Here is a 21,336-nt window from a genome sequence, read left to right as displayed (position 1 = left end):
TAGGAGTGGTTTGTAAAATCAGAATCACTTTGAACAGAGTATGACAAAAGACTGCAGAACAACAGTGCATTATAAATGTTATCATCTATAACATCAAGATTACAAGCTCCTCAACATATGACTTTTTCATTCAGTCATTCACCTCGCTGGGCATTGGCGCTTCCTACTATGGAGTCTCTCTGAAGAATGAAAATATTTGAATTCTCCTGTTCCTTCATTGACAATGTCACTGATGCATCTTAAATTGCTAAATTATATATCTTAACTGACTCTTTAAATGGTAAAGATCTGGATTCATCTTTTTGTGATGTTAGTGTTTTCAGATTCAATCAGCAGGTTTTGTCCCAGTATTTTATTTTTCTTTGAAGATCTAAAGAACACTGCACATAGGTTCTGAAAAGGAAAAATAATCGCTCTGCTGTAAACGTGCCATGTTCCTCACACTTTTTTAATTTGAATCTGTATGAAATTTGAGTGGATATAAATGGGCAATGCTAACTAAAGACACATATAAGGTCCATTGTTGTTGGTATAAAAACTGATTTTCCTGAATCAGGTGCTTGTACTTAATGAGAGCAGCCCTCTTTCTTGTTGAAAGTCCTGTACTGTAACTAAAATATAAAACTGAATTTCAACATGAAGCAAACCTTTGTCCTATGATTAAGGGAAAGGAAATAATAATAATAATGCTTGCACTTACGTCATGCAATGATTTCATTCAAGGACCTCAAAGCATTTTCCAAACATTAAGTATCCCAAAACCATCAGAAGAGACTCAAACCTGCATTGCATCCAGATCTCCAATTGGGGTAGGTAAAGAATGTAGAATCAGGCTTAAAGCATCACTGATAATAAGTATTATCAAACTCCTTATTTCAGATGGGTGAATTTAAGCGCAGAGGGCCTTATTATCATTTACACTAAGCACCACCACTCTAGCAGTATAAAATGAGAGGAAATTATCATTACCGCTAGAGGCCATAGTGTAAATGAGCACTGGGCACAGGGATTAAGTGGCTTCCCCCATACTGCATAGAGAGTAAGAACTGGAAGAGAATCCAGGCGTCCTGACTCTCAGCCTAACCATCAGTTGACACCTTTACACATGGTATTCCATTCATTGTGTCAAGTTTCCCCCCAACCCCCATATACTCAAGGGTGTAAGGTGTTGACTTTTTTATTTCAAAATTGGAAGGCAGGGGAGGTGCTAGCCCACTGGGGGTCCTAATCAGGAATATTTCCCCCCATGTCCCCAACACATACTAATAAACTAAGCTGAGTCTGGAGCCCTGAGCCTTACTAACAAAGGCAAGTTCTTATGAAAATAATAATAAAAAATCAAACAGGGGGCCCCCTTGAGCTGCACAGGGCCCTTAAACAATTGCTTAGTCTGTTTATGCCTAGTGCCAGTTCTGGTGGCAGCCCTTTAACTGGACATATCCAGCATCTATAGCAAAAATCAGCATAGATTACTTACATTCAGAACATTTAAGGAATTATACAGCTAGGTTTGATGATTGTATTTCTTATTTTAAAAGACAAATGCAGGAGTTCTATATGCAATGAAGATGTAAGAAGGAGATAAGTTCACTAGGATTCACACTTCCGTCAAATAGAAACTAGAAAAATAGAAAATAGAGCCCAGTTACAGAAACTCACGCTGGTCCTGACACTCCCTCATCCATCTTGTACACAAAGAGTATGCAAGGCCCTTCCAAGTCCTCCCTACGTCATTGTTCTGACAGCTACACATGTGCTGGATGCATCGTTAGCCTATAGGAATTGGAAACAAGCAGATGCATTGGTTTGGGAAACAATTCAAATGTGTGCTTCACTCCATCAACTAACCTGTAGACCAGTGAGAGCTACTAAGAAATGACAACCTTCCTATGATACAAGGCAAGTGTCAGGAAATCAGAGTTCTATTCCTGGCTCTTCCAAAGATTTCCTATGTGACCCTGGGCAAGACACTTAGGGCCAAATTTCTAAAGTATTTAGCTGCTTAACTCCCATTTATTTCAATGGAAGTTAGATACCTAAATGTCTTTTAAAATCTAAGCTCCTAACCTCTATGGAGTATATTTTCAATGAGCTGAGGCTCAACATCTCCTTTTATACTCACAAAATTTTCATGGCGAAAAACTGAACTGCAGGAGCAAATATGACTGCCTGCACCTCTACCTAACTGATTTGTACAGTCAGGTCCTTAGAGACACAGGTAGTTAGAACTGTACCTGCAACTGAACTGTGGCTGCACATACTGGAGACATAAAATGCCCTCAGAAAAAGTGGGCTACCTTTTTGGCAATGTAGCTCCTGAATCTGTTTTCCCATATATAAAAAGAGGATGCAGGAATACTTACCTAGCTGACAGGAAGTGCTATGAAAATTAAGGGATACTGTCAAATGAAAAATCACTTTTAAATACACTAACTTTCTTACCTGTGCATCTAATAACACTTGAGATTATAAAAAATAAACATTTTAAAATGTCAACTTACTTTTCACTATTGATACTGTTTCCTTACTTATTGCATTTCGCTCACTTTCAACCATGAACATTTGCTGTTTGGGGCCAATCTGAATTCGCAGTTTCCCTTTAATGACTATGAGTGCTTTGAGAAGCTCAGATAGAAAATGCTATAGAAATGCAAAGTTTTGCTCTTTGGCTAACTTGGACATCTTGTGATACCCCATTCTGGCATAGAGGGCATCAGCGAACTACCCTTTTGATAATATAAATAAAAGCCCTTGTTAAGGTCTGGTCTATGCTACAGACCTATATCAGTAAAACTGCGTCGCTCAGGGATGTGAAAAATACCGACCTAACCCTCCATGTATTGGTGCTACAGTGGTGCAGCTGCGTCAATGCATGATGCAGCTGCACTAATGCAACATTTTAGGTGTAGACGTGCCCTAACTGTAGGCCATAAAGATCTAGGATCAAATTCTCTACTGGTATAAATGGGCAGAACTCCATTGCCATCCATAGAGTCACACCCACTTATACCGCAGAGAATTTCGCTCCAAAATTCTGAGCAGGGATGATAACTGTGATATCACATACAAAATCCTTTACTTGAATCTGATCTTAGACCTAGCCAAGGCTTGTACAGAAATGAAGATGCACACACCTCTTTAAATATATCCAAGGCAGAATATGTTTTCTCCAGAATGTCAATGGAAAGAAAATAATTAAATGGCAAAATTATGAATCTTTAAAAATTCACCAGTAATTAGAGATAATCTTAAAGGTTGCTAGATAACTTGCTTTTGCAGTCATTCTAGCCTTTTGAGAAATTATACTTTTTGCAGATCATCCTGTTTGGAAATGATATAAATAAATATGATGCTTTCTAAGACTTTTAACTTGTTCTTCATGTAACTTGACTTCATGTCACTTGTTTACACTTTCAGCTTAGGAACTGTGAGGACACTGGTAATTAGTCTGACCACTATAGCTACAAAAGCCCATTCAAGATCTTTAGGTGGGTAAAATGATGACCGTCCACAGGCAGTAGTCTTGCCTGCATTGATTCATTCATAAGGCTGTACAACAGGGGTGGGCAAACTATGGCCCGTGGACCAGATCAGCCCACCAGCAGTTTTAATCCAGCCCTGGAGCTCTTGTGGCTCCACTGGTGGGCCGTGAGAGAGTTTGTTTACATTGACATTCGCAGTTCACGGCCAATGGGAGCTGCAGGAAGCAATGCGGGCCAAAGGGACATGATGTCCACCGCTTTTCACAACTCCCATTGGTCGGTAACAGCGAACTGCGGCCACTGGGAGCTGCGGGTGGCCATGCTTGTGGACAGTCAATGTAAGCAAACTGTCGCGCAGCCCGCCAGTGGATTACCCTGACAAGCCATATACAGCCACAGGCTGTCCACAACAGATCTAAATCATTAATGAAGATATTAAACAGAACCAGACCCAGAACAGATCTCTGCAGGACTTTATATACTCTTCCAGCTTGACTGTGAACCACTGATAACTACTCTCTTGGAACAGTTTGCCAATCAGTTATGCATCCTGCTCTCTCTCTCTCTAGTAACTCTATCTAGGCTGTATTTCCCTAGTTTGTTTATGAGATGGTCACATGAGACAGTATTAAAAGCCTTACTAAAGTCAAAATACACCACATTTACTGCGTCCCCCACCATCCACACAGTTTGTTACCCTGTTAAAGAAAGCTATTAGGTTCATTTGATATGATCTGTTCTTGACAAATCCATGGTGACTGTTACTTATTATCTTCTAGGTGTTTGCAAATTGATTGCTTAATTATTTTCCCCATCATCTTTCTGGGTACTGAAGTTAAGCTGACTGGTCTGTAATTCCCTGGGTTGTCCTTATTCCTCTTTTTATAGATCAGCACTATATTTGCCCTTTTACAGTCCTCTGGAATCACTCCCATCTTCCATGACTTTTTGAAGATAATCATTAATGGCTCAGCTATCTCCTCAGTCAGCTCCTTGAGTATTCTAGGATGTATTTCATCAGGCCCAGGTGACTTGAAGGCATCTAACTAAGTCTAAGTAATTTTTAACTTGTTCTTTCCCTATTTTAGCCTCCGATCCTATCTCATTTTCACTGGCATTCATTAAGTTAGATGTCCAATTGCTACGAAACTTTCTGATGAAAACAAAAACAAAAAAAGTTATTTATCCCTTCTGACATTTCCACATTTTCTGTTATCGTTTTGCCCCTCTCATTCAGTAATGGCCCTACCCTGTCCTTTGTATTCCTCTTGCTTCTAATGTATTTGTATAATTTGGAGAAAAAGTTATCAGCTAGAAATCATTTGCTTCACTTTTTTAAAAACAGTTTTGTACCTCTTACTCTAGTTTTCAGCATTTAAGGTGAAATTCTGGCCTTACTGAAGTCAGTGGCATAACTTCCATTGACTTCAATGGGGGTAGGATCACATCCTTAAACTTCAGAAACATAGATTTGTACACCTACGCATGTTAAGATCAGCTCAAACCCTTGCATAAGGAAATGGAGTTTAATTCTGTTTGTTTTATTGCTACCAATTTGAAATGCACTCTTTAGCACATTTGGCAGTAAATATAGCTGCCTGAAAGGGGACATGGCAATGGAGACCTATTCCTGCTTCTCACTGACTCCAGTGTCAGTAGGGTTAGGCTCCACAGGTGAAATCCTGGCCTCGCTGAAGACAATGGCAAAACTCCCATTGACTTCAATGGGGTCTCATGTCTTTATTATCTCTGTAAATTGCTGTGAACATCTATGACACATACAATAGTAATTCTCCTAATAAAAAGCCAGGTTGCTTCATCTGCATGTTCCACTGGCATCAAAGAACCTAGATCATATCCCTGTATCAAAACTTCTAAAATTAAAGAGTAACAAGCATACAAATAAATGTTTTTATCATTAAAATAATAGGATTTTCCCCCAAAAAAAGTTTTATTGTACTGCACACATATGTCCAGCAACTTGTGATGACAGATGGGTTCTACTACAACTGAAACTGAATTTCTGATTCCAAATATGATGGTTCCCATCTGGTTCTTCCTTATTATCTTCAGTGCTTTTAATCAATTAACTCTAAATATAGGTGGCTTTTCTTTATAACCAAATATTTATTTCCTATAGAGCCACTCACTTTTTATTGTTTGTTCAATAGACAAGGATCTTATCTTCCTGGACTATTTTTCAAAGTACACATTATTTTATTAAAAATATTACTTTGTTTATTGTACACGTCTGGTAAAAGAGGTTTCCATTCACTTCACTTCAGCTTTTTTCTCCAGGTTTTATTCATAGTCAACTAGATTTAATCCCTCTTCTAAAAAAAATTGTGAGTCACAAGTATTAAATACTTAATTTGAACTGGCAGAAAGACTGGCTACCAGAATTCTACAGAAGTCTGTTAGCTAGTTTATTTCTGCATGTGCATATTGAAGGAAACAGAAGAAATAATACTTTACTTTTTGATGAACAACATATGATACAAAACCTCTGAACTCACAAAAATAGGTTATAAACTTAGAAAAATATCCGTCCTATACAATTTCTTGCCCCCCACAAACACAAAGGAAATCAACGCATTCCTTATTTTAATTGATACATAACTGTTTAAAGTAATGCTTGATACAAACATGCTAGATCGGGGGTAGGCAACCTATGGCACGTGTGCCGAAGGCAGCACATGAGCTGATTTTCAGTGGCACTCACACTGCCTGGGTCCTGGCCACCGGTCCGCGGGGCTCTGCATTTTAATTTAATTTTTAAATGAAGCATCTTAAACATTTTAAAAAACTTATTTACTTTACATACAACAATAGCTTAGTTATATATTATAAATTTATAGAAAGAGACCTTCTAAAAACATTAAAATGTATTACCGGCACGCGAAACCTTAAATCAGAGTGAACAAATGAAGACTCGGCACACCACTTCTGAAAGGTTGCCAACCCCTGTACTAGATTAACAAAGAAAATAACCCCTAATGTACTTTAAAAACCCAAATGAAATTCATGTGATAAAAAGAGGTGTTTTCTGAACAGAAGCTAGATGTTAAAACACAGTGGGCCCTATTATGCCATGCCCATCTGTTTTTAGGTAGAATCCCTCACAGATTTCCACAGCTAATACAGTACTGCTTAAAAATTGTTGGTATGATAATGGCTCCTAATGATTTAACAATATATTTTTCATGTACAAAATGTGATATGACTCTCCATTTTACCACATGTAAAGAGGAGCCTGCAAGCCTGACTCAAGCTGGAAAAAAGAAAAGCAGGAGAGAGAAAATGGCACTTTTATTTCCCAATGTCTACAACTTGATCCCATTGTTAGGTGCATGCTCGTATATTATTTCTGAAATTCACTAAAAAACAAACCTCCAGTACAGTAGTGAATGGGTAAAGGATTCCGTTTCTGATATTTGCAATAAGAAAATACTGCAGAGCTTTAAAATAGTCCCTAATTTAAAGGAAATGAGTGATATTGTTGGAAAGCATTAAACTGGTTGCAGAATAAAGATTGCCTCTCTTCAAGAATTTATTTCTGCAGTTCAATTTTTTCATCCAAAGGACCGTATTGTATTTATTTCTTTGCCCTCGTCCAGACTAACCCGCGGCATCGGCGGGTTAAAATCGATTGCTCGGGGATCGATATATCGCGTCTAGTCTGGACGCGGTGTATCGATCCCCGAGCGCGCTTACATCGATTCCGGAACTCCATCAATCCGAACGGAGTTCCGGAATCGACGCGGAGAGCCGCGGACATCGATGGCGCCCCGTCCAGACTGGTGAGTATCTCGATTTTAGAAATTCGACTTCAGCTACGTTATTCCCGTAGCTGAAGTTGCGTATCTAAAATCGATTTTAATTCCTAGTCTGGACGTGGCCTCAGTTGCTACTGCCTGCTCACTCTTGCCAGTATAAGCTACACAAACCAAAGTATAACATGCCAACTATCAAAAAAAATTGTTTTTTCTCTTCAGAGAAGATACAGCTTAATCTCCAGATACAATGGCTGGGATGGTGCACCTCTTAGCACTACAGACTGTGAAGCTTTCCATTCCCACAGAGTTAACAACCTTCTGCCTATAACCGCATACACCAAACCTAGTATAGAGGGCTTGGATGTTATAAATTATTCTCGTAAAACAGCCATTCATTTTGCCTCCCTGGGGACTGCACCCAATATAAGGAATAGACGAGTTGAATTAGCATCCACATATACAGTCTCAGGCCCTAGTAAACTCTAGACAACCTTATAAGGAAACTGACCGTAATTGCTATACATTTTACTGAGCTATTTAGTGTTTGCCTCATGCAAGTCACCTTTGAGAAGGTTACCAATTCATGTAAGTTTTTATAAACTATCTAATCTCCTAATGCCAATGGGCTTCTTCTCTGTGTACAAAGAATTTGCCTAGTCTAAATACTGTAGACATGTATAGTATATACTGTATGTGACTGTCTGATTTTCTCCACAATATTCGAGGAAGATCCTCAGGCACTTTTATCACTGGACCACAATAGGACTATTTTTATAGCATATGTTAAAGCCATCCCTTCTCTCTTGCGCTTAGCTGCTGACACTTTGGGGAATGTCAGTTGTAGTTATAAGCTTCCTGTGGTGCTGTTTTAGCTCCAGGAAGCCTGTATGTCTTGACAACAGTCTTAATATATATTGGAAAGGAAAAGGATGAGCTAATGGAGGGAACATGACAACATAAAGATGAGGGAAGAGAAGAAGGAACATAATAAAGGAATGAAGAAGAAGAGATGAGGTAGGAAAAAGAAGTATAGAAAAAAATAGAGGACAGAGGTGTAGAAGTTACAGGTAAAGGGAGAAGAAAAACTAGATAGAGAATATATTATGGAACATATGGTTGCACTGTCAATTTCTCCCATTAACTCAGGTGACATTCTCATCACTTTCCTTTTGAAAGTGTGTGTATAAGGGAGAGGAGTAAAAAAGAAGTACTCAACAACTCAACACTGAATGTCTAGACTCCAAGCGACCAGAAATCTGTATGACAAGAGGATCAAGGGCACCTTCCAAAAATGCATTTGTCTCTGACATCAACGTCCAGGGAGCCAATAATAGTGTGAAAGAGCAATATTTTAAATTTTAATAACAAGACAAATGAAAAATATAACAAATCACCCAGTCTATGTGAGGTATACAGCTGGTCCAGACAGGGAAAACATTCGGTGCAAGTTACCCAACATTTATTTTTGTTCCTTTTAAGGTTTTTGGGAGAGAAATGTACTCTGTTTCTTAGGGACTGTGGAGCATTACTAAAGAGACAAAGAGGTTTTGTTTTTTTAACTTTATCTTGTACACACTGCATTTGAATTTTATCACCTTTCATAATCACTTTCTGATGCCTGATAATACCCCTTTAACCTTTGTTACTCAATTACGGAACAAGATATCTCATTGTTACTCTTTTTTGAAGGAAGAGTTGAGACTCTTTTCATGCTGATAAGACACACAAGTATTCAATGCCAGCAAACATTTAGTAGTAAAGTGTCTTGAGCAAACTATCAGAGTCTAAAGGTAGGAAGTTGAGATAAGGTTTCTGTTGCCTTAACCCTTTCGTCGACCACCCAACACAACAGAAAGAAATGAGACAGACATTCTTTTTAAAAAATGAAATAGAAATAGTCTTCTTCTAAAGAATGGCATTAAAACATTTTATAAAGCAGAAAAATAAATCAAATGACTAGAAATGGATTACTTACCCATTTTCTGGGCCGGCCTCTGGGTCGTTTTTCTCCAGTGGCTTCTGCTTTCTGTAAAGTCAAAAAACAACATATTTTATAAGCCAACATTATTTAGCAGTTCTGGTAACTGGGAACATATTTCTTGTAATATTATCCAAAATTATGTATCTGCTGATTAGATGGGTGGCATTAAGTCTCTATCTCTCTCTCCCCTATGGCTTGAATCTTAACCACATTCCTTTTTCTAATATTTTATAGCATAGACTTAAAGATATTAAAATCCCCTCTTGTGGGGTAAAAAGCATACGGTTTATTTCAAGAAGGAAGGAAACTTTTTTAAAACTGATGGGCTATTCGCAATGGTCTGCCTGTTTTTCCTCTGTTGATAATGTTCAGAAAGTAAACCAGCATGTTTGACAAAGAATATCATCTTGAACATGTGTGTATTTCTACTTAGTGATACTTTCCTGATTCTGAGTAACATTTTCCTTTTCAGGTGCAAACACGTCCTTTAAACGCTGAACATACCTTTCACCATTCCAAAATATGTCTTCATTTTAAGGGTTGAAGAAAATTCAACAGTAGGTGCACTAGAAATGGCACCTGATATGTAAGCATGGCCTAGCAATTAGTGCAAAGAGCTCAAACAGAGAAAACACAGATGCCATTCAGGACTCTGTCATTAGTTTGCTTGGTGACTGTGGGATATACTTACCCACTTTTGTAATACAACTTTGAAATCCTTGGATGAAATATCACATATAAAATGTTGTTATTTACAGACAAAGAATGTCCACCATACAGATGTCAATATCTGATTAATAATAATGGTAGTTAGGTAGATGACCTACAGATGAAATCCTTGCCCCACTCAAGTAAGTGGCAAAACTCCCTTCTATGGGGCCAGGATTTCACCCTATGTGCATAATCGCTCCTAAGAATCAAGGTTTTTTTGTATGCCTGGTGCATAATACGTGTTTTCATATATTGCTTCTTCAAAGGAGTGTGTGTATTTGACTTCCCCCTCAGGAGTCAATTGTCTCATTACATAAATCACTTATTGGCATATCTCTGTAAAATGTGTGTAATGCCTTGTCATGTAAAATTAATCCCACAAGAAGAGCTGGGAAAGTACTGGGGCCAATCCCTATAAACCCTACACTATAAGTGCAGCGAAATGACCTTGAAATAAATCTCACCAAGAAGAAATGTGTGAAAAATAAAATTCACATTCCTAAAGGGCAAAATTATCACTTAGACTTGTTAAAAGAGTAAACTTGCTCTTTAACAGTTTATACCAGTGTTACGTGTAAGGTGAAACCCTCTTATGAGAATACATTTTAAAGAAGTCCATTTGCTGTATTCTCTAGGTATTTAAGAGGTTTTTGTTTCCCTTCAAGCCCTTCATTATTATGTCCTTATAAGCTGGACAGTGCAAATAGGGATTAATTTTAGTGTATGATGTTCAATAGACAAATAGTTATTGTTTGAACTGAGGCATTAATTTTTAAGAATGGATCAGTTTAAAATGTTCTAAATCTACACTTGACATCTTAGTAAAGGAGCAACAACCCCCCTCCTTTTTTTAAGGTTTTTACTACTCTTAAAACTAAGATCATGCTGGCAGTGTCCTTAAAAAAAATGAACATGAACTTTTTAGACCAACAGCAAACCTGGTCTTGAAATCAACTTTAAAAACCCCAGTAAGTTGACCTAGACCAGTGGTTCTCAAACTTTTGTATTGGTGACCCCCTTCACATAGCAAGCCTCAGAGTGTGAACCTTCCCCTCCCCCTTATAAATTAAAAATACTTTAAAATATATTTAACACCCTCATAAATGCTGGAGGCAAAGCAGGGTTTGGACTGGAGGCTGACAGCTTGCAACCCCCTGAGGAGTCCCGACTCCCAGTTTGAGAACCCCTGGGGGTAGCTCAGTAAAATATTCTTCAGGTTTTAAGACACTTACGCTTTGTCTACACTGGCAACTGAAAGACAAAACTTTTGTCATTCAGAGGTGTTAAAAAAAACCCAGTTTGAGAACCCCCAGTTTGAGAACCCCTCACCTAGACTATATAAAGTAGCTTGACTGGAAAGAGTACATGCAGATTTCTTTGAATAATCAATCTTCCTTTCCAGTCCTGAACTTCATGCAGTGTGGCTGAGTGCTGTTAACAATATGTATCACCCCAGAGGTGGCTACATTCAGTAGTGGATAGTGTTCCCTGTGTACAGTTTGTATATCAGTTTGTAAAGTGCTTCAGGACCCTTTGGAATGAAAGGCACTATGTTAGTGATGTATATGATTTCCACCTCATGTCAGAAGAAAAACATTTCTATAGTTCTTATCAAAACCAAATCTTTCCCAGAGGTGAGCTGGGCAAACAGAACTGCATTCCAGTTCATTATGTTTTGGTACAAAGAGATGCTGTAAGCAAACAGGAAGGTTTCCATAGACTAAACTGCAGAAGATGAATGACAAGGACTTCCATAATGGACATTTTATCTCTACTCTAAAAGGCAAAGACAAAACACTTCTTGAACAAACAAGGAGGAAAATAATGGTCAAAAGATTATAGTAAAGACAAGGAATCTAGGAAACATAGTTCCAGTTTTTCACTGGGATATTTTATTATTATTAATATTAATATTTTGACAAATATAGCACATGTTTACTTTGGGAGCACAATATTGTCACAATATAAATACCTGGAGTCATGACTAGTTATTTAGCAGTGATCCTGTAAAATAAATAAAATTGTGTGGAAAAATGTAAAATTTAATTAACAAGAAGTTAAACACATCAAACCAACAGCACTACTTTGCCTTTTTAATAGATATTTAGAGCTATTTAATCTAATTACTCTGCTAGCTGTTTGCTTTTATTACATTGTTGTGTCTTGAGTGAGGGACAAATCCAGAGAGAGCACCAAACTTCCCAAACATAACAAACAGTATTATTTAGGCGGCAGCTTGCAAGTGATCTCAACTATCCCGCTGCAGTTTATACCTGCTTAATCAAACGAAGCTGTTTCTTTTTAATCCTCTGACGCAATGTAGAGTAAGGTGTGTTGTGTTGGGTTATATCTCAGCACATGACACAACATGCTGAGACTTGACTTTGCTCTATATAACATAGTACAACAACATTTAACACTGAACATAAAACAGAGGAGGGCTGAGCAAGAGGAGGGAAGGTTAGCATATATGCAGTTTAAGGGTGTTTTTCTTTTTTTTAAATTAACACACTTTCATATGCAATATTATAAGCAATTAATTGCTGTGATAAAACATTTTGGGAATGAACTGAATTAAGTAGCTTTTTGAGCACAAAATATGTCTGAAAAAATGGTATTTTTCATGCTATCACAATTGCCATTTCAGTCTTTTTCATATTAAAGACAGTTAATGGTCAACGGAAAGGTCTGCAATTCATCTAAGCTTCAGTAGCACAAGGCGACTTGAAACTGCTTCATAACCTCACACTATACTGGGCTCAGCAAAAATGGAGTCTGACTTTCCCACCACCAGCGCCTTCTTGGTGCATGGGTGGGCAATGCCAAGCAGAAATTGAAACTGTACAGTTGAAGGCAATTAACAAGACAAGATGAGTGTAAATAATTGAATGGATATAAAGTGTTCTTCGGGCATCCATATATTGTCGAGCATGAACCCAAATGCAACAGAATCCATATCTTGTAAACTCTATCTGTTTTGCAAAATGATCTGTTGAGATGTCAAGATAAAATGTGCCAGAGGCATAGGTCAGCTGGAGTAATTGATAGCTCTCTCAACAAAGATCTCTGTTGTCAAACCTAGTCAAGAGAACTTGCACAATGAAGTGTCCCTCTACTGAAGTCACTTTGTAAAAAACAATAATAAAAGGACTCAGGTACTGAACAGACATAATCTTGTTATAGCTTCTATGTCATATTTACCCAGTTTATCGCTAAACAGGGTGTCGTGCCTGACACATCTTACTGAAAACATCTCAGTGGCTGTAGTCTCCATGTTTTAGGTGCAATGGCCACTTGTACACCACACGGAATCATAGAAATGCAGGGCTGGAGGGGACCTCAAGAAATCATCAAGTCCAGTCCCCTGCACTGAGGCAAGACCAAGTAAACCTTGACCATCCCGGCCAGGTGTTTGTCTAACCTGTCCTTAACAACCTCCAGTAATGCAGATTCCACAAACTCCCTGGGAAGGCTACTCCACAGCTTAACTACCCTTACAGTTAGAAAGCTCTTCCAAACATTTAATCTAAATCTCCCTTGCTTCAGATTAAGCCCATTACTTCTTGTCCTAACTTCAGTGGACATGAAGAACAATTGATCACAGTTCTCTTTACAACAGCCCTTAATATATTTGAAGACTGTTAACAGGTTCCTCCTCCCCCTAGTCTTCTGTTCTCAAGGCTAAACAAGCCCAGTTTTTTTAACCTTTCCTCATAGGTCAATCAGATTTTCATCAACCAACGTAGGTTGAAATTGTGGCCCCAAAGAAGTCAGTGGCAAAACTCTCACTAATTTCAACAGGGCCAGGATTTCACCCGACTATTTAATTTAGAGACACAAACTTCTCTTCACAGAAGGCATATAACAAAGTGTAGATACAAACAGTAACAGTAACTTTTGTTTGCAAAGTGTGCATTTCCCAACTCATGCGTTTTTGAGTTATTTAATTTCATTCTAATGAAAAACAAATGACTCAATTTTAGTTGAGTCGGACCCAAACTTTTAAATTGAAGGTGAATTTGACATAAGAGCACTTCTTGGGATGCATTTCTGAAGTTTTCTGTTATGGCACATAGTAACTATTTCTATTGTGTTACTCCAAAAGCGTGTTTTTTCATTCCAAACAAGGGAAATTTTATCAAGCACAAATATAGGAGCTAAACAAAGAAAAGCCCTGAATGCATAAGGGAAATGGAGATGTACTGGTAACAATGCTACCACAGTCTAACAAATAAAACATAGGTACGGAGTAACCAAGAAGATAATAGAGGGATGTCAATATGTTGTCCTTTTTCCAAAGTCAAACAGATAAACCTTAGAAAAGAGAATACCTCATTTTTTGGTTTAAATCTATGACAGCAGGACATAAGCTCCAATGATAGAGTAATTCTGAACATTCTAGTACAATGTGATTAGAGTACTTTTATGTCTGTCTCCAACTTGTCATCTGTTAAATATGTTACTCGCATTCACTGTTCGTGGAAAATTAAAGCAACTGAGAGGTTGGGGTGTTTTTTGGTAAAATGCAGGTTTACCTTATATATTCATCTAATAAATACATGTAATAAATATGTTTAAGCTTGGTAGAATTCTATTCTTATATAATTTTGACTGATATTGGTTTATTTCTAAGCCTTTTTTATTTTCATCTATTTAAATTTTCACTGTTGCACAAAATCATGGGTTTTAAGCATTATTTAAAAAATTGTATCAATTTAAATTTTCACAGTTGTAGGAAATTGTGAGAGGGTCAGACAATAATTATTTAATGACAGCAGACATTGAGATTTAAAAAGATAAAGCTTTGTAACCGTTCAAACATAAATTGTGATCACATCAAATTATGCAAAGTAAATATCCTTAAATCAAACTCCAGTTATCAGGCAGCATTTTTCGTACTTTGCCTATATGTAAATTTTGATTACTATTGATGGAAATATTTTTCATTGATGTGTGTGTGAACAGTGAAATCAACATTCACCAACAAACATTTACAGATAAAAATCTATCTTTCCAAGCCTAGATATATATTATATGCACGTCAGTTTTTATGTGTGTATTACCTGAAATTAGAGTAATTGCTGCATTATTAGCTGTCCAATTGGTCTTGCAACATTCTGCATGCATTGTCAAGTTTCACATTGCTAATTTCCTAACAAGCACAGTTTGTTTTCAAATGCCCCAAGGCCAGTTTACTAAGTCCAAACACAAGCTCTGCAAGTAAAAAAAAAAAAAAAAAAAAAAGAACCATACAACAAGAAATTTTAAAAGTACCACAGAATCATGATCACAGGGAAAATGGTGCCTCAACTGATTTAAGGATATTTACTTTTTAAAGTATAACAAAACAAAGCTCCAATACTTGTCTGAGTATTTTTAGCTCTCTGCCAGTTTGTGTAATACATTTTTAATTGTTATGTGTAATGGTTTGCAAGAGAACACCCGATCAATTAATCATGAGTGCCTTCTCACGTCAGCTCTGTGGGTTCTAGTGGTGTACGTTTATCTTACATGTTGTGAACACTACAGTACATTTCAACGAGCTCACTTTGAAAACCATAGGCCACACACTATTCTATAGAAATTCCAGCAATTTTCAACTGCATGTAGAGCAACCAAGTTTACATGTATAGGGTCTTAGCACAGTTAACAAGCAAGGCTTTGAGAGTTGGAAAAGGATATAGAGGCCCTTCAATTAATATATATTAATATATATATAATAAAGTTACAACTGTATTTCATTATTTTAAAAAGTGATAGCAACAACAACTGAACCATGAGTTTTTGTTTGTTTTTAAATGAGAAAACTTTTCAATTCATGTTTACTATGAAGAAATTTATCATAAAATTAATTGTATAAAATAAAAACTTTGAGGTGTCAAATGTGATATTACAACATCTATTTTTAAAAAGGGCAACAAATAGGTAATTGAAATATGATCCTAAAGCTTTTACTTTATTTAGTTAGTTATTTTTAAAAGTTCTACAGCTGTTTTACACTTTGGAATATTTACGCAAGACTTGTGCATCTTACCCAAGATACATATTTTAACAACCATTCCATCACAAAAATTAAAAAAAAAACACATCAAACTTATATTTAAGGAAACATCAAAGATTTTTTAATAGTAAATAAGACATGTCCCTTGATCAAATTTTATTACACATAACATTCTGTAGAGTTTGCCTTAGTTACAATAGTTCCTTGGACTCTGAAAATCAAAAAGGTGCTATTAACTTGTTCAGTTCTTAATTCAGACTAAAAAGGATCTACATGCACCAAAATGATCTGAATGTAACTAAACTGCATAATATATAATTTTATATAATAAAAAAGGCTTTTCTAATTTATGGTGATTTAAATCACTCAGATTTATTAACAGCTTTTAATATTTCTACTAGAAATATCTTTTAAAAATACATTTCGATGAAGAATTACTTTAAAATTTTATTCTTGCTAGAAATATTACACACAGTACTGCCTACTCTTCCAACAGTAATATTCAAAATGTTTAATCTTAAATTTTGATTTTCCAAACTAATAAAAATGTGTTTTCTCTCTTTTGAAGAATTAATTTTAAACTGTTTAATACTGAATCTGATGTACATTTTTAATATACAAAGAAAAATACCTACATTTATTAGGGTAGCAAAGTGGTTTTTGTATATTTTAAATATCTAACCTGAAAAGGACAATTTTTACCAACTTATACATTTATTGATTGAATTGTTTTTTTCCCAGCCCAGACACTAAAAAACAATTGGAAATTCAAACACTGTAGGAAAATGTTCTTTTAGCTAATATTCAAAACATTTAAAACAGACATGAAAGAATTTAATATTTATCACTAGTTGCTATGGTAATTTATAACACTGAAAACTATCAAACTTAACATGGTCAGTGCCTACAGGCACAAAGTAAACCACATTTAAAAATTAACCATAATTAGATGAGCCAACAGCCATCTTCCAACACACATTTTACCACATAACTACCAAAGAGTAAAACCCACTGATACACTTAAGCACCACAGTTCACTCCCACATTTCATAACCTTTTGTTTTCAACTTAGAACCTGCAAATTAGTGCTAACTGCTGTGGACCCCTCTACAGAACCATTACTCCCGTACTTATTTTCAAAACTACATACTTCTATTTACTTCTTATGTTCACCAAAAAAATGTCATATATAAATGTATTATTAGCCTTGTTAGCAAGATTTTATAATGCACAGCATTGGCAAATTTAAATTTAAAATTAAGCTAGTTTTTCAGGTTGAACTTACAATTTAAAATCTATGAACTAAAAGGATTGTCTTCACTGGACTGGTCTGTACCATTGCTACACTATTCAGAACCACTATGGTATATATCTGCTAACACCACCAAATTGTAGGACTGGTTCAAAAGACTAATATTGCTTCAAGAAACAACCTCTTTGAAAGTGATTACTAAACAATACATATCAGGCTGTTAAGGAACTCTCAGTTTACTATCACAATTTAAAACTGTAAATTTCAAGAAATATTTTTATCAACACATAATTGGATTTACTTCTAATTACCATGTTTGACAAAGCACTTAGCTTGAATAGACAGATTTGAAGTAATAATGTAAATAAATGTACAGGAAATTAATTTTCATTTTTGTGCACAGAAGACTTTTTAAATCTTAAACTGGGAAAATACTATTAATAATAATAATTAATAATATTGATTTTATTTCTAGACCACAATGCTAGCTGCAGAAGATCTCAATCAATACCTCAAATATGTCATATTGTTTCATACTGTATGCACTGTAGAAAAAGTAAATTGACCTCACATGTTCTGTGCTAGGGTCTTTCTGCAGCAAATGTTAACTCTGATCTTACAAAGGTAAAATGCAGAAAATATGTGGCCTCCATTATTAAAAATGGTTCAAACCCTACAGTTCAAAGGCTGAATGACTGGAATAATTTGGAAACTAACTGATGAGTGGACAGCAATTGTTAAGAACTCTCTCTCTCTCCTCTCTCTCTCTCATAATCTCACCTTCTGAGCTGCTTTAGAAGGACTCTTGTTTTTGCTTCCTCTTGGCCTTCCTCTTGGTCTTTTAGGAGATGGTTCTCCAGTTGGTTCCTAAACACAGGAAAACATGCTATTGTAGCAAGAATCTCCACAAGACACTACCCAAATAGACCTTAAGTATAAACAACTGAAGAGCTACCTAAAAACTTGAAGTATAAATGAATGATATAAAGTTTAAAGGGAAGTAGAGAACTCTAGTTTGCATATTAAAGGAAGTGTCATTTAAATTGTAATTATGTAAAAACATCATGAAAAATTGCACATTCTAACAACAGCAAAACATACCAGAAAACACAAATTGTTAACAGGGATGGAGATTGTGAACTTTGTGGAAAGATGTTTTTTTCAAAATTAATTACCCATTTCATTTACGTTTCATCATAAAGGTATACAACTATGGTAAGTCGTTTCTATCAGAAACATTTTTTGAAAAAGCTCAATACCGAAAAACTGGGAAGTAATCTGCAGTTTTCTCTTCAGGGCATAATTTTTTTTTGCCTTTGTTTTATTTGTCTAAACTTAATTGTCTTTTGTTAAAATGTAAATGTAATGATTTCTTTACAACAGATTTTTGGCATGCAATATAGATTTGTTGAAATAAAATATCTATAATGAAAAAGTTTAACACATCTATACAAGAACAGTGATTATTTTAGCAATTTTCTTAACTGGTCCCTGTGTTTGATAGTAAATAAACCAGTCATTAAAATGGATATGAATGACTAATAGTTCGGATTCCAAATATTTATTCAGTGAATCATAAATACTATAAAGCTCTTCTAGTTCTAAATATTGAACATTTCATTCAGATTACAGGATGTGGTAAAACTAATTAAATACAGTTTGTTAACTTAAACCAGCCTAAAACCCTTCAGATTTTAAATTCCCTGGTACATTTAGATAGTCTGGAAAGGAGACTAAATGATACGATTCTCAGTTGCGAGCCTGAGCGACATGGTGCACATCTGGATCGAACACGTTTTAGGAGATGCAGTTTTCTTTCTCTCTGAGCCATTCAAATGCTAAAAAAAAGCCATGATCAAAACTTGCAGAGCCCAATGCTACTGGTTGGTTTTGTTGCAAGGCCACTTTGTCGGAGCTAAGTGTAAAGTGAGTTTGTGGGGATATAAAGCTGAAATCGCAAAGCTAAGTAAGTGTCACAGGGCAGAGCGGGAAAACGTGGGACTCCAGTTTTGTGGTTTTCCATAAGTATTTTTTGTGCATTTTTAGGGGCACACTGAAGGGGCAGGAGGAGCTGCATCTCCCCCAGACTAGGGGGATGCTTTCGAGGATGTTCTGCATCTCAGAGCTCCCATAATATTTTCTAATCATCTGACATGCTTTGAATGAAGTGGTGGGATGCTAACGAATGGAATAAACATGTTTAAAGCCCGCGGAAGTCAGTTTAAATGAGCTCACTAGAAATCCCCACACACTTCCAATCGCTACTTCCGAAGCCTGCGAATTATGGCAAACAAAACCTCCAGCTCGGTGCTTCCCCATGCAGCCCCTGCAAAGCTGCAAGCTTAATTGGTTGCATCCGCAGGCAAAATCCCCGCAGCATAGACCGCTTCAGAGGGGGTGAAAAAAGCCGGACTCGGCGAAGCAGAGTGGCAATGTCACTCCAAGAAAGGGGGGCGGGGGAGAGGCACAAGTCTAGCAAACTTCAACCCAAGTCGGGTCCTGCAAGCGAAGAGGGGCCCGATGCGCCCCTTTTTGGAGTCCCTGAAACTGACCAGGGGTGCAAAGCGAGGGGGGAGCGCCAGAACCCGGAACAGCCCCCCCGGGAGGTGGAAGAACGACCTGCCTGGCAAAGGGCTCCGGAAATGCAAAAGGTGTTGTGACTGCGGCGCTGACCCCTTCCAGCAGCCTCCCCCCGCCGCCGGGAGTGGGGGGCACCTTCGTGCACACGAAGGGAAGTGGGGGGGGGACCAAAAGCCAAGCGATTTTGCAGCCGCACCCCCCCAGCCCCAAGATCTAAGGGTTGGGCTGGTCAAGCTCGGAGGCGGCTGCAGCCCCCGGTGGGACCCGACTCCCACAGCCCCAGAGCTTGCAAAGGCTCCGAGAGGAGGGAGCCGGAGCAGCTCAGTCCCTTCGCCCTCTCGCAATTTCAAACTCTGCTCGGGGATGACCCAGCGCGCGCTGGTTGGCCGGCTCCGCGCTGCTCCATGCTGCACGTTTCCATTGAGCAACGCTGCCACCGCCACCACGCCGCGCACAATAGCCAGCGCCTCTGGCCGGCAACCCGCCCCGCGCCGCCGCTGCGCCTTTCCCCCCTCCAGCGGGCGGGCAGCTCCGGCCCCTCTCCCGGCGCGTGCGGCGGAGCCTCTTCAGTGCTTAGCGGGGAACGGCGCGCAACAAAGCCCCCCGCACCCCCGCCGCCGTGTCCCGTCCCCGGGACTCCAGTGGCAGCGGGAGCCCGTCCATGGCCACGCTCGGCTCCTCTCGCGCGCGCTCCGTGTGGGGAGCGGGTACTGACTTGTGGCTGCTTCCTGGGTCTGCCCCGTCCTCTCTTCGGCGGCGCTGCGGCTGCAGGTTGCTCCTGGGCAGCAGTGGAAGTGGAAGGCTGGCCGGCTCCTTCCCCTCGCGTGCTCATCCTGCCGCTGCCGCTGCTCAGCCGGGAACAATCGCTCCGAGCACCTTGAGAGCTGGGGAGGGGGGTGCGGGGCGGGGGGGTTCAGCCCGAGCGCTCGCCGCTCGCTGCCACCACCGCACACCGGACGTCCTGGTGCTGCCAAAAAGGAGAGAAGGGGAGGAGGAGGTGGTGATGGTGGTAGCGGTGCTGGTGGTGGTGGAGGGTGGGGGGGACTCTGCTCTCTTCTCTCCCCTACGCTTTGGGAACAGGGATCGCTAGTAACGCGGAGCAAGTCAAGAAGGGGGGTGGGGAAGGAGGGCGAGAGGGTGAATTGCAGCCCTACAAATGCCAGGAGGGGGGACCGCTGCAAGCAGAGCAGGAGCAAACCAAGTGGGGTGGGGGGAATATCTTCTTGCCAAAATGGGAAGCAAGCGGTGGCTATCGCCCGGGGATCGGCTCAGGACCCAGTAAGAGAAGACACATTGGAAAGGCACGGGGGACTCGGCCCTCTTGCCAGGAGTCATGCACACTGTGGAGATGGGGGGCTCGGGAGCGGCAGCGAAAGGGCGATCATTTATAAGAAGACCGAGCGGGCGCGAGCTGTGGTGTCTGTGATGTGAGTTGCTAGGGCTAGAAATATTCTTAAGCGAGTCCTGCCCACGGATTAAACTGGGATGAGTAAAAACAAAAACACCTTTGCCCGTGGGTGGAAAAAATAGGAGGGGGCTGTGTGAAAAAAAAA

The 21,336-nt window shown here is 38.7% G+C and overlaps 1 protein-coding gene across 1 annotated transcript in view; it reads right to left on the bottom strand.

Moving 5' to 3' along the window:
• Positions 1 to 20,660, bottom strand: part of HMGA2 (high mobility group AT-hook 2) — a 168,617-nt gene extending 147,957 nt beyond the window's left edge. Inside the window, exons 1-3 of the mRNA XM_050924290.1 lie at positions 20,499 to 20,660; positions 17,984 to 18,070; positions 9,234 to 9,284 (exon numbers count right to left, since the gene is read on the bottom strand). Coding sequence (XP_050780247.1) covers positions 9,234 to 9,284; positions 17,984 to 18,070; positions 20,499 to 20,615 — 255 coding nt within the window. The 5' untranslated portion in view covers positions 20,616 to 20,660. The remainder of the gene's footprint in view (positions 1 to 9,233; positions 9,285 to 17,983; positions 18,071 to 20,498) is intronic.
• Between the last annotated feature and the right edge of the window lie 676 nt (positions 20,661 to 21,336).

This window comes from Gopherus flavomarginatus, chromosome 1 (assembly GCF_025201925.1).
Source record: "Gopherus flavomarginatus isolate rGopFla2 chromosome 1, rGopFla2.mat.asm, whole genome shotgun sequence".
NCBI classification, from domain to species: domain Eukaryota; kingdom Metazoa; phylum Chordata; order Testudines; family Testudinidae; genus Gopherus; species Gopherus flavomarginatus.
This window is presented reverse-complemented; position numbering and strand designations above follow the sequence as displayed.